At 44.2% G+C, this 14,523-nt stretch overlaps 1 protein-coding gene across 1 annotated transcript; it reads left to right on the plus strand.

Annotated features, from left to right (window-relative positions):
* Positions 1-1,170: 1,170 nt before the first annotated feature.
* CEP15 (centrosomal protein 15) lies at positions 1,171-14,190 on the plus strand. Its single transcript, XM_075832392.1, has 5 exons — positions 1,171-1,276; positions 2,962-3,034; positions 5,543-5,654; positions 9,351-9,425; positions 11,069-14,190. Exons 2-5 carry the CDS (start codon positions 2,982-2,984, stop codon positions 11,252-11,254), a joined length of 426 nt encoding a protein of 141 aa, XP_075688507.1. The 5' UTR covers positions 1,171-1,276; positions 2,962-2,981; the 3' UTR covers positions 11,255-14,190.
* The last annotated feature ends 333 nt before the right edge of the window (positions 14,191-14,523 follow it).

Genomic DNA, 14,523 nt, shown 5'->3' on the forward strand with positions numbered 1-14,523 from the left:
AATATACAAGGGGGGATTGTTGTATAGCACTATATAGAAGGGAGCGCTGTGTATCACTATATCTAAGAGGGATTGCTGTGTAGCACTATATACAAGAGGGTGAGGGCTATGTGACGCTATTTACAGAGGTGGAGGACTGTGTGGTGCTATCTACAGTGTTTGACACAATTATATTCAGGGGCGCAGTCTATGGTGCTATAATATTTAGGGGCACAGTGTTTGTACTATTTTATTCAGGGGCGCAGTGTTTGGTGCTATTATATTTAGGGGCACAGTGTGTGGCACCATGATAATATTAATCTTTGTTTATAGGTGTGGAAATGTTGGAAAAGTGAGGAGCCAAAGACATCCGAGTGGCAAATTCTGCAGAAATGGGTCATGGCCGGGAAAAGTCGTCATGAAGTCTGGACTGGATGGAGAAGAAGAGGAAAAAAACTAAGTCGTCACCTGTGAGTCACTAGATTTATAGACAATCTGTCATCTCTACTGACATGTTTATTATAGGAAATCCTTGTATTTCACAAAGTCTTTGTGCAGTCCAGGACTGATAGACAAATAAGTGTTTCTATTCCCCTTGTCAGGAGAATGTGTCCCTACACGCTGCGATACTGTCAGCGATGGTTGGAGACTGTCAGTATGTGGGGACACAGCCTTTTGACAAGGGGAGTAGTAACACCCATTTGTTAATGTCTGGACAAAAAGGAAGTGTTAACAATAGTTACAGGGCGGCGGTGGAGAAGGGGGGCCCAACTATGGGTAACAGCCCAGGGCTATATGGTCTACTTAATCCGCCACTGGCCATGAGTAAGTTTGTTTCCATAAACCTGTGGTTCGGTAGACATCACAAACCTCTTTGTTACACCACTGTCACTATTGCCCCTTTAAAACGAAAATAATTCTACATACCCACTAACACTAACAAGAACTCAGTCCACAGCACTTTTGTAATGTACAAATTCCTCCCACTAATATAGTTTTTTATACATGAATCTCATGCAATTTCGTAAAGTTGACACTAGAGGGCAGCAGCATACAAGTATTTGCATCTCCCAACTCGTTCGTAGCGCAGATGGGTTACTCGAAGGGGGGGCAGTACAAAGGGTAATCACGTGAGCTGTCTGGCCCAATTATATTTATCTTCCGATTGGTTGCCGTGGCTGCGACTGTACACGGAAGTAAAGAGGAAGCAGCGGAGGGATGGAATGACCGATGGTCGCGGCTGCTGCAGAACTTCATGGTTAATTAACAACGGAGCATCAGGGAGGTTCTTCAAGAGGTGAATGTCCGGATACAACATGTATAATTCTTATTATGTGTGCATGTAAACTGGTTTTGGCTGCTTTGTCTAGCGGCGGGGTACTACAGATCCCAGAACTCTGTGGCCCGCGCTCTAGAACAGATATTAGAATTAAAGGCGTGTGTACATAAAGTGTGATCAGTCTATAATGGAATGTTCTGCAGTTCTCACGTACTTTGTGTTCGAATCACTCACTATTTACAAGATGTATGCTTGCTGTCAGTGAATATCTGACCTATGGTGTCTCTTTTTACAGAATCATGCTTCTGTGTTCCAATTAATCTAATTATCTGACAGCAAGCAGAGATCTTGAAAATGGCAAGTTGCAGAAAGTTTCCATAAATAATGATTACATTTTGTGTTCTTATTTTAGTTCACCCTGGAGCCACTTTAAGGTTCGGATGTTGCTGCATTTATAACTTTACAGCTTGTTTACAAGTCATGGAATTGCTGCAGATTTTCCATCCAGATTTGCAGGTGGGAAAATCCACGGCGGATTACAGTATCGGCAAAGTGGATGAGATTAGAACAAGTTTAGGGCTCGTTTACACAAGCGTGATATAGTGCGTGCGACGCGCGTGCTTTTCACGCGTGTCGTACGCACCTATATTAGTCTATGGGGCCGTGCAGACAGTCTGAGTCCGCTGAAAAAAACTCACGACATGTCCTATATTTGTGCGCTGCTCGCGCATCACGCACCCATTGAATTCAACGGGTGCGTGAAAATCACGCAGGTCACACGGAAGCACTTACGTGTGACGTGCGTGATTCGCGCAACAGCTGTCAAACTCTGAATGTAAACATAAAAGCACCACGTCCTTTTCTGTTTACAAACATCCAAACGGAGTCATAATGATGGCGGCTGCGCGAAAATCACGCAGCCACGCATCATACGCTGCTGCCACACTGAGCTGTTAAGTGCCTTTTGTGCACGCAAAACGCACACGCTCGTGTAAACCAGGCCTTATTGTGTATTTTACACGTGGCGTTTAATGAGGAAGTCGAAATCAGCAGCAAAAGGCAATTATACCAATTACGCGTAGACAGCTGTGAATTTAAGGCTTTGTTCACACAGGACGGATATGCTGTGTAAAAGTACACTATCCGCCCTGGTCGCCGTAGGGAATTCCGGACGAAAAGCCTAACCAAATTGTGGTGCAGTTTTTCAGCTGGAGTGTCCGCTGCAGAAAACCGCACATACAAAAAAAAAAGTTTTGGACTTACCTGTAGGAATGGTGACACATCCCTCTGCTGTGCTGCAGCTGGCCTCCTGTGATTGGCCTGCGATTAGTTGCAGCGGTCACATGGGATGAAACATTAATTTATGCAGACCCCACACCAAAATCCTTAATCAATTCAGACCCCAAATTTACTGCGACCCCCAGATACAAGACCCACTTAGTCGGCTTCTTGCTCTTCTACAACAGGGCGACGGCTCCCGGAGCTGAAGAGGAGCCCGGGCGCATGTAAGGCAAGTGGAATTGCAATCGGCTGCCATCTTACTGGATGAATTAAAAAAATTGGCGCAGCAGTCTGACGGAGGATGGGAGTGATTGCTCCAGGGTCCCCCCTATATCCGCCTTGAATGGGGGGGGGGGTATTGGAATTAAAAAGTTAACACTTAACCTCCTTCATTCCTTTGACATGTTTCTGCTTTGTTTTAGGAGACTTCAGGGGTAAAAAAATGACGATCTACTCCTCCAGAGAGGCAGAGATACTGGAGCTGCGTGAAGCCATGTAAGTGCATTGTTACGCAGCGCCCGACACCATCGCCCCCGGAGTGTGGGACATGTGACTATTACCGTGCTGCAAACATATGTTGTGACTGCATCAGATCTGTTTCTGTGCAAGTCTAAGCAGCACATCCACACAGCGCAATCTCCGGCAAAGTGTCACAAAGTGATGGAAAGTGAGAACACAATACACGCCGGATGGGAAATTAGTATATAAATAGCAGCTTAAAGGAAACATAAAAACTGCAAACTACAGAGTAGTGACAATTAGTTTCGCCACTTCTGCTCCAGGATCCTGATCTAGAATTCATACCACATGTACACAAGGGAGAGCGTGGAGCGGTTATATGGTTACGATCTATGGATGGGGGTCTTTGGTTTGGCGGATATCCCTAGTTGTTTCAAGGCTCTTTAATGTGTTGGACATTGACTTACAGGGTAGCTACCTATAGATGGCACTAGAGAGTTTTCTTCTGCAGGAGATCTAATTTGCATACGTTCTCAGGGAGCATTGCCTGTAAGACACCTTACACCAGCTGCATCTCCGCAAGCAGAACCAGTACCTTCCATGAGCTGCTTTAGGCCAGGATCCCACATACCATTTTGGTGCAGTTTTTGGAGCCAAAACTGGAGTGGATCCAAAAGGAAAGAAAGTTATAAAGACGACTGATACATCTCGTTTCCGGCTTAGGCTTTGTTCACATCTGCGTTGGGGTCCCGTTCTGACGTTCCGTTGGAGGTTTCCGTCAGAACGGGACCCTGAACAGACACGAACGTTTCCGTCACCGTTGATTTCAGTGGTGACTGATCTGGTGCCCATGGTTTCCGTTTGGGTCTGTTGTGCACCGGACCCACCCATCGTTTTTCCGGAAACAATACTACGCTATTGTTTCCGGCAAAACGATGGGGCCGTTCACACATGCGTGAGCTTTCACGCAGTGAGTCCGCTGCGTGAAACTCACTTCGTGTCCTATATGGGCGCTTTTTCAGGCACCGACACGCCCATTGAAGTCAATGGGTGCATGAAAACCACAGACAGCACACAGATGCACATCCGTGAGCGGTGCGTGATTTGCGCATCAATTACATTTAAAAAAAATCACGTGCTCACTGATGCATAACGCAACACACGCTCATGAATCGGATACGCTCGTGTAAATGTAGCCTGGTGTAAGTTGCAAAAAAAAAAAAAAAAGCTATTATGCAGATTTTGTTTAAACATTTTAAGAAGACTTTCTGAAGGGATACAAGAAAATTCCTCCAGCACCAATGGGAACGGATGTGTGCCAGTATATCAGACCGTCATAGAAATGTATAGAAAAGTCGCTTGTAATGGTAAAGCCCCAAACAAAAGCAATGGCCCACGTTTATCCTGTAGTTGACAAAAAAGTAACAATCACAACGTGCAACAAATTAAAATTTGCAACTTTTCTCGACAATTTTGGAAAGTGACTAAATGAAATGGCTGAAAATGGCAAATTTTGTTGCAAATCTGTACCTGTTCATAGCAGTCAAAGAGTTGTCTCTGCCTCACATGTGTGCGCCTTTTAATAAATTTGGCACAGATCACGCCAACTATTTCCTTTGCTTAGACTGCCGTAAAACAGGCACGTCCTAGTTAGCGAATGTTCACACAGGGTGGATCTACTTCATAAATGACACAGCATATCTGCCCTGGAACCCCGCAAGGAATTATGACTGAAAAAATGCACCAAATTTTGCTGCAGTTCTTCGGCCGGAATGTCCGCTGTGGAAAACAGCAGTAAAAAAATAACAAAAAAAACAAAACCTTATACTTACCCTGGGCTGTAGTCATGGCGACGCTTCCCTCTGTGCAGCCTGGCCCCCAGTGATGATGCTGCAGCCTGTGATTGGCCTCAGCAGTCACATGGGATGAAACGTCATCCCTGGAGGCCGGGCTGGACGCAGAAGCAGAGAGATTGGATAAAAGTAGAACTATTTTTTTCGAATTGCGATTTCTGCGATAGACAAGCTGCGATTCCGCCGCAAAAAAACGCAACAGCTGTTATTTGTTGTAGGTTTTGCCTCCCCATTGAATTTAATGGCAAAAACTGGCAACAGACCAGCAGCGTTTCCGAAGCATAAATTGACATGCTGCGGTTTAAGAAAAAACACGCACCGCAGGTCAATTTATGAACGTTTTTTCGGGTGATTTTTTTTTTTACGCATCCTGTGGATGAGATTTGAACAAATGCTGCTGCTACTGTATTACACTGGATTTTCTGCAATGAAATCCATTGCGGAAAATCTGCGGTGTTGACGCTTCGCCTTCTATTACGATTTATTTAGTAAATCTTCTATTACGTTTCAGTTCTGGGCTGGACACAAGTACCGGATCACTGGATGCTGAATTAATGGAACATTAATGTACTTTTTTGACCGTCTGATAATCCTGCACCCACCGGGCTCTGTTGATAAATTTTACTAAAAGAACTTTATATTTACGGACCCTAGTTCAGCTCCAGATCTATTCTCATTATATTTTCATTAGAACTTCAGAGAAAAATAAACTTTTTGAGGCGATGAAGATCCGTGATGAGCAGCAGGAGTCGTACGTCCAGTTATCGGAGGCCGCACACAGCAGGAATCAGGCTCTCCTACAAGTACGTTTTGTCAAAGCGGTCTTATAGAATTGTTGGATGAAACTTCAAATAGACGTCTTTCCAGCAAATCACATATCTCCCCTATCACTTTGTAGATTTATCCAGGGAGCAGATTTTAATATTCCACTTAGGGGGCATTTCAATAATATATTATATAGTATATTCATGAATGGTTATTCCTTAAAAAGGCTCTGTCACCAGATTTTGCAACCCCTATCTGTTATAGCAGCAGATCGGCGCTGCAATGTAGATTACAGTAACGTTTTTATTTTTTAAAAACGAGCATTTTTGGCCAAGTTATAACCATTTTCGTATTTATGCAAATGAGGCTTGCAAAAGTACAACTGGGCGTGTTTAAAAGTAAAAGTCCAAGTGGGCGTGTATTATGTGCGTGCATCGGGGCGTTTTTACTACTTTTACTAGCTGGGCGCTCTGACGAGAAGTATCATCCATTTCTCTTCAGAACGCCCAGCTTCTGGCAGTGCAGACACAGCCGTGTTCTCCAGAGATCACGCTGTGACGTCACTCACAGGTCCTGCATCGTGTCAGACGAGCGAGGACACATCGGCACCAGAGGCTACAGTTGATTCTGCAGCAGCATCAGCATTTGCAGGTAAGTAGCTACATCGACTTACCTTCAAACGTCGATGCTGCTGCAGAATCAACTGTAGCCTCTGGTGTCGATGTGTCCTCGCTCGTCCGACACGATGCACGACCTGTGAGTGACGACACAGCGTGATCTCTGGAGAACACGCTGTGTCTGCACTGCCAGAAGCTGGGCGTTGTGAAGAGAAGTGGATGATACTTCTCGTCAGAACGCCCAGCTAGTAAAAGTAGTAAACACGCCCCGATGTACGCACATAATACACGCCCACTTGGACTTTTACTTTTAAACACACCCACTTGGACTTTTGCAAGCCTCATTTGCATAAATACGAAAATGGTCATAACTTGGCCAAAAATGCTCGTTTTTTAAAAATAAAAACGTTACTGTAATCTACATTGCAGCGCCTATCTGCTGCAATAGCAGATAGGGGTTGCAAAATCTGGTGACAGAGCCTCTTTAAAGGAGTTGTCCACCCACGGATAACTGATGATCTATCCACAGGATAGGTCATCAGTATATCATCTGTGGGGTCAACACCAGGACCCTGAACCAATCAACTGCTCCAGCTGGTATGCAGCAGCAGTTGGAGCCGGTATCAGATGGCAGACTACTGCATACCGGCCACGCTGTAGAACTAGCTGTGCATCTCCTTCCGGCATGGACATCCGGTGCCCGGCAGCCGGTCTGGTTATTCTCTTCTCCTTGTTCCAGTCCAGCATGATCCACAGCACAGTGTGATTGTGCAGTGAAAGAAGCTGGGCTGGAACAATGAGAAGTGTAGGACGCTGATTGGTCACTGATTGGTCAATTCACTGTATTAATTTGGATAAATATAATTGTGCTCCCACAATATAGGAATTTCAGTAAATTCACTCAAGTGACAATAGAGTAAAAAATACCTTTTATTTGTAACTCACTAAAAACAGGGGTAAATCACCACCGTGAAAAGCCCCACCGTGTGTATTAAAAACGTATTAAACATTGAACCCTGTTAAATTTCATGAACATAGCACAGTGTTTTTACAGATATACATTTGGGATCAGCATTAATATTGGGCACAACAATAGTTTGAATCCCAAGTATACACCAGAGTCCGAGATTGACACACCGGAAACTCCCAGTGCTGGGTATAACACAATGCTATCATTGCCTATGCAAAAAATTCCTAAATCAAAAAGACCCTACGCGTTTCAAATACTTATCCTCAGGGGTCCGCGGACATCAATGCGAGCATCCTTCCGTGATGTACAGCAGAATACCTGCTGCTGAAAATATATATCGCTGGCAATCGGGCCAGAGTGACCAAGACACAGACCCCTGAGGATAAGTATTTGAAACGCGTAGGGTCTTTTTGATTTAGGGATTTTTTGCATAGGGAACAATAGCATTGTGTTATACCCAGCACTGGGAGTTTCCGGTGTGTCAATCTCGGACTCTGGTGTATACTTGGGATTCAAACTATTGTTGTGCCCAATATTAATGCTGATCCCAAATGTATATCTGTAAAAACACTGTGCTATGTTCATGAAATTTAACAGGGTTCAATGTTTAATACGTTTTTAATACACACGGTGGGGCTTTTCACGGTGGTGATTTACCCCTGTTTTTAGTGAGTTACAAATAAAAGGTATTTTTTACTCTATTGTCACTTCAGTGAAGTCACTGATTGGTCAGCGTCATACACTTCTCTCCACAACGCCCAGTTAGTAAAAAGTAAAAACACGCCCAGTTGTCTATTAAGAAACTAATTAGCATAAATCTAAACTAGTTCATAACTTGCTCAAAAATGATCCTTTTTTAAAATAAAAACCACTGCTGTTATCTACATTACAGCGCCGATCAGATTATGTAGGAGACAGGGCACTTATAATCTGGTGACAGAGCCTCTTTAAGCACCCCCCTTAACAGAAGCCTGTAAAGATGACTATACACTGCAATACATTAGTACTAATGATCGCTTTTTCAAGTCTCCTAGGAGGAATAATAGAATGTTTAAAAAATGTTAGAAAGCTTAGTAATAAAAATTAAACCATTATTTAACGCGCCAAAAATTGCTGTTTTTTGGTCAACTTAGCGGTGCAAAAAATGTAATAAAATGTGATCAAAAAGTTGTTTGTACCAAAAAGCGGTACCAATAAAAACTACAGTTCATCTCGCAAAAAAATAAGTCCTCACACCGCTCCATCGACGAAAAATAAAAAATGTGGTGAAACACAAATTGTTAATTTTTTGTTCTTTAAGGCCTTATTCACACGTATGTGTCCGTTTTGCGCGCGCAAAAGGTCTGTGTGGCATCAGCATATGGTGTGCGGCTGCATGATTTTCGCACGAGGTGCTTTTCTGTTTTTATTCATTCTTTTTACTACTGTTGCGCGAATCACGCGCGGCACCCGGAAGTGCTTCCGTGTGCCGAGCGCGATTTGCACGCACCCATTGACTTCAATGGGTGCGTGCTGCGCGAAACACGGGCAAGTATAGGACATGTCATGAGTTTTACACAGCGGACACACGGACACACGCTGCGTGAAAATCACTGACAGTCTGAACGGCCCCATTCATTAACAGGTCCGTGCGACGTGCGTGAAAATCACGCGCTTAGCACGGACGTATAACACGTTCGTGTGAATAAGGCCTAAAAGTAGTAAAACAGAAGAAAAAACAATATGAATTTAGCATCCCCATAATCGTATTAAGCCGCAGAATAAAGTGAAGTTCTCGTTTTTACTGCACGGTGAAAGACGTAAAAACAAAACCCAAAAACACAATAGAGGAATTGCAGTTTTTCCCAATTTCAGCCCGCAAATAATTTTTTTTTCAGTTTCCCAGTACATTATAGGATACTCTAAATGGTGCCAATAGAAACTACAACTCCTCCCGCAAAAAATTCACACCACTCTGTTGACTGAAAAATAAAAAATAAACTTATGGCTCTTGGAAGTCGGGGAGTGAAAAACAAAAAAGCAAAAAGCGATTCGGTCCTGAAGGGGTTAAGCATTGACACAGCATCTTTTGTCCAATGTCCCAATTTAAAGGGGCTCCTCATTGTTAATCATTTGATTTTCCCTTCACACATTTTCTTTGGTTTTAGGATTTGCGGGAAGTTGAGAAGAGTTTAAAGAGAAGATCCCAAGTCGGCCCTAACCGTACCCTCATGAAGATGGAGGTCAGTGTTTTACCAGCCGTACGTAACTAGTGCAATAACTAAACTCCGATTGAATGCCAAACGTTGCCGGATACGTCTTTTGGGGTGTGACCGTTCTACAACTGGCAAAGTAGTCAGGCACAATTTTGTCATCCCTTGCATCAGGCGAAAACAGCTCCTGATTTTCAGACGTTTTTGTAGTAACTCTCGTTTTTCGTGGCGTATTTTACAGCCGTTTTTGGAGCTGTTTTTCAATGAAGTCAATGAAAAACGCCTCCAAAAACGTCCCAAGAAAGGTCCTGCACTTCTTTTGACAAGTCGTCATTTTATGCGCCGTATTTTGACAACAACGCGTAAAATTACACCTCGTGGGAAAAAATCGCCGTAAAACAATGGGAAGATGTTTGTAGGCGTAATGGAGCCGTCTTTTCAGGCATAATTCGAGGCGTGAAATGCCCGAATTACGTCTAAAACCACTGCGTCTGAACATACCCTTACCCTTCTCTGGGATCCTGTCTCACCATTTAAATAAAATAAGTAAAAGTTCATTTTATAGGCTACGTGCACCTTTCAAATTGTTGTTTATTTTAGATAAAAACGTTTATCAGTGTTTGGTGCAACTTTTAAAATACTTTTTATTAAAAATGATTTTTACTTTTTTAGATACATCTGCTTTGTATCCTATATACAGAGCAGCTGTATCGTGCGCTAAGAACTGAATCAGTCAGGTCAGCGGGACCGACTAGTTCAGAGAAAGCGGGTCCTCCGTGTCTCTGTCACGCAGAATGCACCTGTAATCGATCACATCTAAGTCATGTAATCAATAGCAGCTCAATTCTGTGTGTCAGAGCTTATTTAGACGAACGTGATATACGTCCGTGCAACGCGTGTGAGTTTCACGCGCTTCGCACGGGCCTATATTAGTCTATGGGGTCGTTCAGACAGTCCGTGAGTTTCACTCAGCGTGTGTCCGCTGCGTAAAACGCTCGACATGTCCGATATTTGTGCGTTGTTCACGCATCATGCACCCATTGAAGTCAATGGGTGCATGAAAATCACGCTCAGCACACGGAAGCACTTGCGCGTGATTCGCACAACAGCAATAAAAAGTATGAATGAAAACAGAGTGTCATAATGATGGCGGCTGCGCGAAAATCACGCAGCCACGCATCATATGGTGATGACACACGGAGCTGTAAAGTGCCTTTTGCGCACGCAAAACGCACACGCTCGTGTAAATCCGGCCTCAGAGACACACCGCACCCGCTGTCACAGTCCCGCAGACCTGACAGGTAAAGGATTCAGTGCTAGATACAGCTGCTCTGTTTACAGGATACAAAGCAGCTGTATCTCAAAAAGTAAAAAAAAATAATTTCATTTTAAAGTAAAAGTAGACTGATAGACTTGTGCCTCCTGCTAGAAGTTTGAACCGGACAAAGAACTGCAGCTGCCAACTTTGGCGACGCCGGAAGCCTTTCCTGCAAAGCTCCTATTCACGGGAGAGGCTTCCAGTGTTGTATGGTGACCACAACAGCAGTACTGCCCAATCATTCAGCTGGGTCCCCCCCCCCCCCGGGTACCCCCCTCCATCCGTGTAAAGAGTTTACATGCCTCGTCTTAAGTACCATTGTTACAATGTAGTAGTCACTTCTTATGTATTTCAGAGCCACTATTGGAAATCTGTGGAACAAGAACTTCCCAAATGGGAGCAGTTTCTACTTGGAAAATCTGAATTGCCCTTTGGTATGAAACACAACCAGCCGAAGCTGAAACATTCCCAAACTATGAAGACGCCGAAGAAAAAGAACCTGCCCCCATCCGGCTACAGTTCAAACACTTTTCCAAGATAACCCCATATCAAAGACCGGGTGTAGTCATCATGGCGCCGCCATTCCTATAATCCACAGCTGTACAGACAACTCCGGCAAAGCAGCGATGAATGTTACATTTACAATACCAGGCGAAACGACAGATTCCATGTCTGTGATGACATGCTGGGAGTTGTAGTTCCACTATAGATGGACTTCAAGTTAAAAAACCTTGTATTATTTTTTCAATTTTTCTAAGCGGGTATGGCTTGTCCACACGTAACGGAATTTCGGCATTATTTCCGCTTAGGTCGTGTTCCCACGTAGCGTAAACGCCGCAGAATCTCTGCAACGGAGTTCTGTGCGGAAATTCCACAGCATTTACAGTAGCAGCAAAGTGGATGAGATTCAGAAAATGTCATGCCCACGATGCGGGGAAAAAAACGCAGCGTAAAACGTTAATAAATTGACCTGCGACGCAGAATTTAATTCCGCAGCATGTCACTTTATTCAGCTTTTTTTTGTTGATTCTTCCGTTGCGGGTTTTCTCCATTGAATTCAATTTGGATAAAATTCGGATAAAATTCCTGCAACAGAAAGCCCAGTATTGCGACTTTTGCGGCGAATTTGCAGCAATTACACCACAAAAATCGCAACTATGGAAAATAAAATAAAAATCATACCTACCCAGAACGCCTTCCTCCATCCTGCAGTCTGGCTGCCAATCACAGGCTGCAGCGGTCACATGGGCTGCAGCATCATCCACGGAGGTCGGTCTGGACTGCGATGGAGGGACGTGTCGCCATAGTAACTACCTACGTAAATATTAGCGGTTTTTACCGCTGCTTTCTGTGGCCGGAAATTCAGTCCGGAAAAACGCAGCACACTGGGTTTTCGGACACAATGTACTGCGGGTTCCAGATCGCAATTCCAGACGGAAAAAACGCAGCAGTTACGTTACATCTGGACAAGCCCTTAAAGTGGCCAGGGACCACACCTTACTAAGTTCCTTTCACAATAACAGAAGTTGTCCAGGATCACAGAATTGACGGGCCGGGAGACGCTGCATACAACAATACAGGTGTTCAGAGAGTCTCTGCTCGGCTCCACGCTCGGTCCTTATTTATGTACTTTCAGTAACGCACATTAAATAGTCAGATAATGACAACTGTGGAATACGTAATCCAGACTTACTCCTATATATGGGAACGCTTTTCTTACCAGCTAAAAACTTTACAAATTCATCTGGAATACATTTATCTGGAATTTCTCGTGACGTCATCCACATCCTGTCCTTTTGAGTTATGGGGGATTTTTCATTACAAAGAGAACTTAAAAGCGGTTGGCCAGGAAAAAAATGCTTTCTAAAAAGTGTCCCCAGCCATGGTTTGCCTTCCCTAAAACCCCCTACATACTTTCTAACCAGTTTCTGTTTGATCTCCATCGTCACTGCTGCTTTTTCTGTTTGTTTACATCCCTTGCTTCTGGTCCTGGCTGTTTCCCGTCTTCTAACCCACCATACCCATGATCCCTTGCTGCATCTGAGGAGGCAGTTTATACCCCCCCTTCCTCCCTCCACATAATCTCAGCTATTTGCATACTGCCACGCCCCTCTATGTCCACAGGTCATTCCCTGCTCTAATTACAGGCACCATCTCCCGGTACTGTCACACACCCCCAGCAATAATCACACAGGGATGATGGTGGTTATACACAGGGCTGATGGTGGTTATACACAGGGATGATGGTGGTTATACACAGGGATGATGGTGGTTATACACAGGGATGATGGTGGTTATACACAGGGATGATGGGGGTTTTATACACAGGGATGATGGGGGTTTTATACACAGGGATGATGGGGGTTTTATACACAGGGATGATGGGGGTTTTATACACAGGGATGATGGAGGTTTTATACACAGGGATGATGGAGGTTTTATACACAGGGATGATGGAGGTTTTATACACAGGGATGATGGAGGTTTTATACACAGGGATGATGGTGGTTTTATACACAGGGATGATGGGGGGTTATACACAGGGATGGTATAACGCCAACATACCTGTATACAACCTATATGTAACCCCCATCATCCCGGTGTATAAAACCTCCATCATCCCGGTGTATAAAACCTCCATCATCCCGGTGTATAAAACCCCCCATCATCCCTGTGTATAAAACCCCCCATCATCCCTGTGTATAAAACCCCCCATCATCCCTGTGTATAAAACCCCCCATCATCCCTGTGTATAAAACCCCCCATCATCCCTGTGTATAAAACCCCCCATCATCCCTGTGTATAAAACCCCCCATCATCCCTGTGTATAAATCCCATCATCCCTGTATATAAACCCCATCATCCACAGGGATGATGGGGGTTATATACAGGGGCGATGGGGGTTATGCACAGGGATGATGGCCCCATAATTCCTTTATATAACCCCAATTATCCTTGCATTTATATAACCCCTGTAATAACTGTATATACCATCAGAGGGGGTGCCACTGCCGGGGGGCGGCGTGGGATATGAGAGGAGACAGGCAGGCAGTGTGGGAACTCAGAGATAGGAGGAGGAGGGGGCAGGTACAAGCAGAGACGACGTTCCGCGTCTCTGCTCAGCCAGTACCTCCTGCTGTGTAGAGACACGGCGCGTCATCAACTGTGTTTACAGGCGACCGGACTAGAGGCGGAGCTCTGAAGAGCTCATGAAACATCCGCCTGGCCCACTGCCTATAAATGTAGTTGATGACGGGCCGTGCCTTTCTCAGTCAGAAGTGCTGGCTGAGCAAAGACACGGAACATCACAGGAAATGAAAAAATGTACTCTCTGTGCGGTCACGTGACCGCGGATCAGAACAGAGTAACGCTGCCACAGGTAAACAGACATTATATTAGACATTTACTCAAATATGTTATGTCCAATTAAGTTAAAATATAAATAAAATTTGTTCCTGGACAACCCCTTTAAAACTACATCTCTACAGTGTTGGATTCAGTCATTTTGCGAACGAATATACATATTACTCTCACAAAGCCAATATAAACCTGAGAATAAAAAGAGAAGTAGGATCCAGCAATGTATATAGACCGCGCTTGAAACGCGTAGGCTTCCTTTCATTTGCCAATTCAACCACCTTGTCATTTCTCCTGTGTTCACCTTTTATTGTTCGTGATCGTGGTTTCCTCCCATCCCCTCATTGCCTTCTACAAATCCTCAATATAAACCTGTTAACATTTAAAATATGTTTTGCAACTTGGCTTAGGCTATGTTCACACGCACAAGTAAAAACGGCTGAAAATTACAGA

This window comes from Rhinoderma darwinii, chromosome 7 (assembly GCF_050947455.1).
Source record: "Rhinoderma darwinii isolate aRhiDar2 chromosome 7, aRhiDar2.hap1, whole genome shotgun sequence".
Taxonomy (NCBI): Eukaryota; Metazoa; Chordata; class Amphibia; order Anura; family Rhinodermatidae; genus Rhinoderma; species Rhinoderma darwinii.

What these genes read in the sequence shown, in the direction of transcription:
- CEP15 (XM_075832392.1), top strand. Translation starts at nt 2,982, where the DNA reads ATGACGATCTACTCCTCCAGAGAGGCAGAGATACTGGAGCTGCGTGAA. An exon ending in GGAATCAGGCTCTCCTACAA is followed by an intron (nt 5,655 to 9,350) that starts GTACGTTTTGTC and finishes CTTTGGTTTTAG; the next exon opens with GATTTGCGGGAAGTTGAGAA. An exon ending in GTACCCTCATGAAGATGGAG is followed by an intron (nt 9,426 to 11,068) that starts GTCAGTGTTTTA and finishes TATGTATTTCAG; the next exon opens with AGCCACTATTGGAAATCTGT.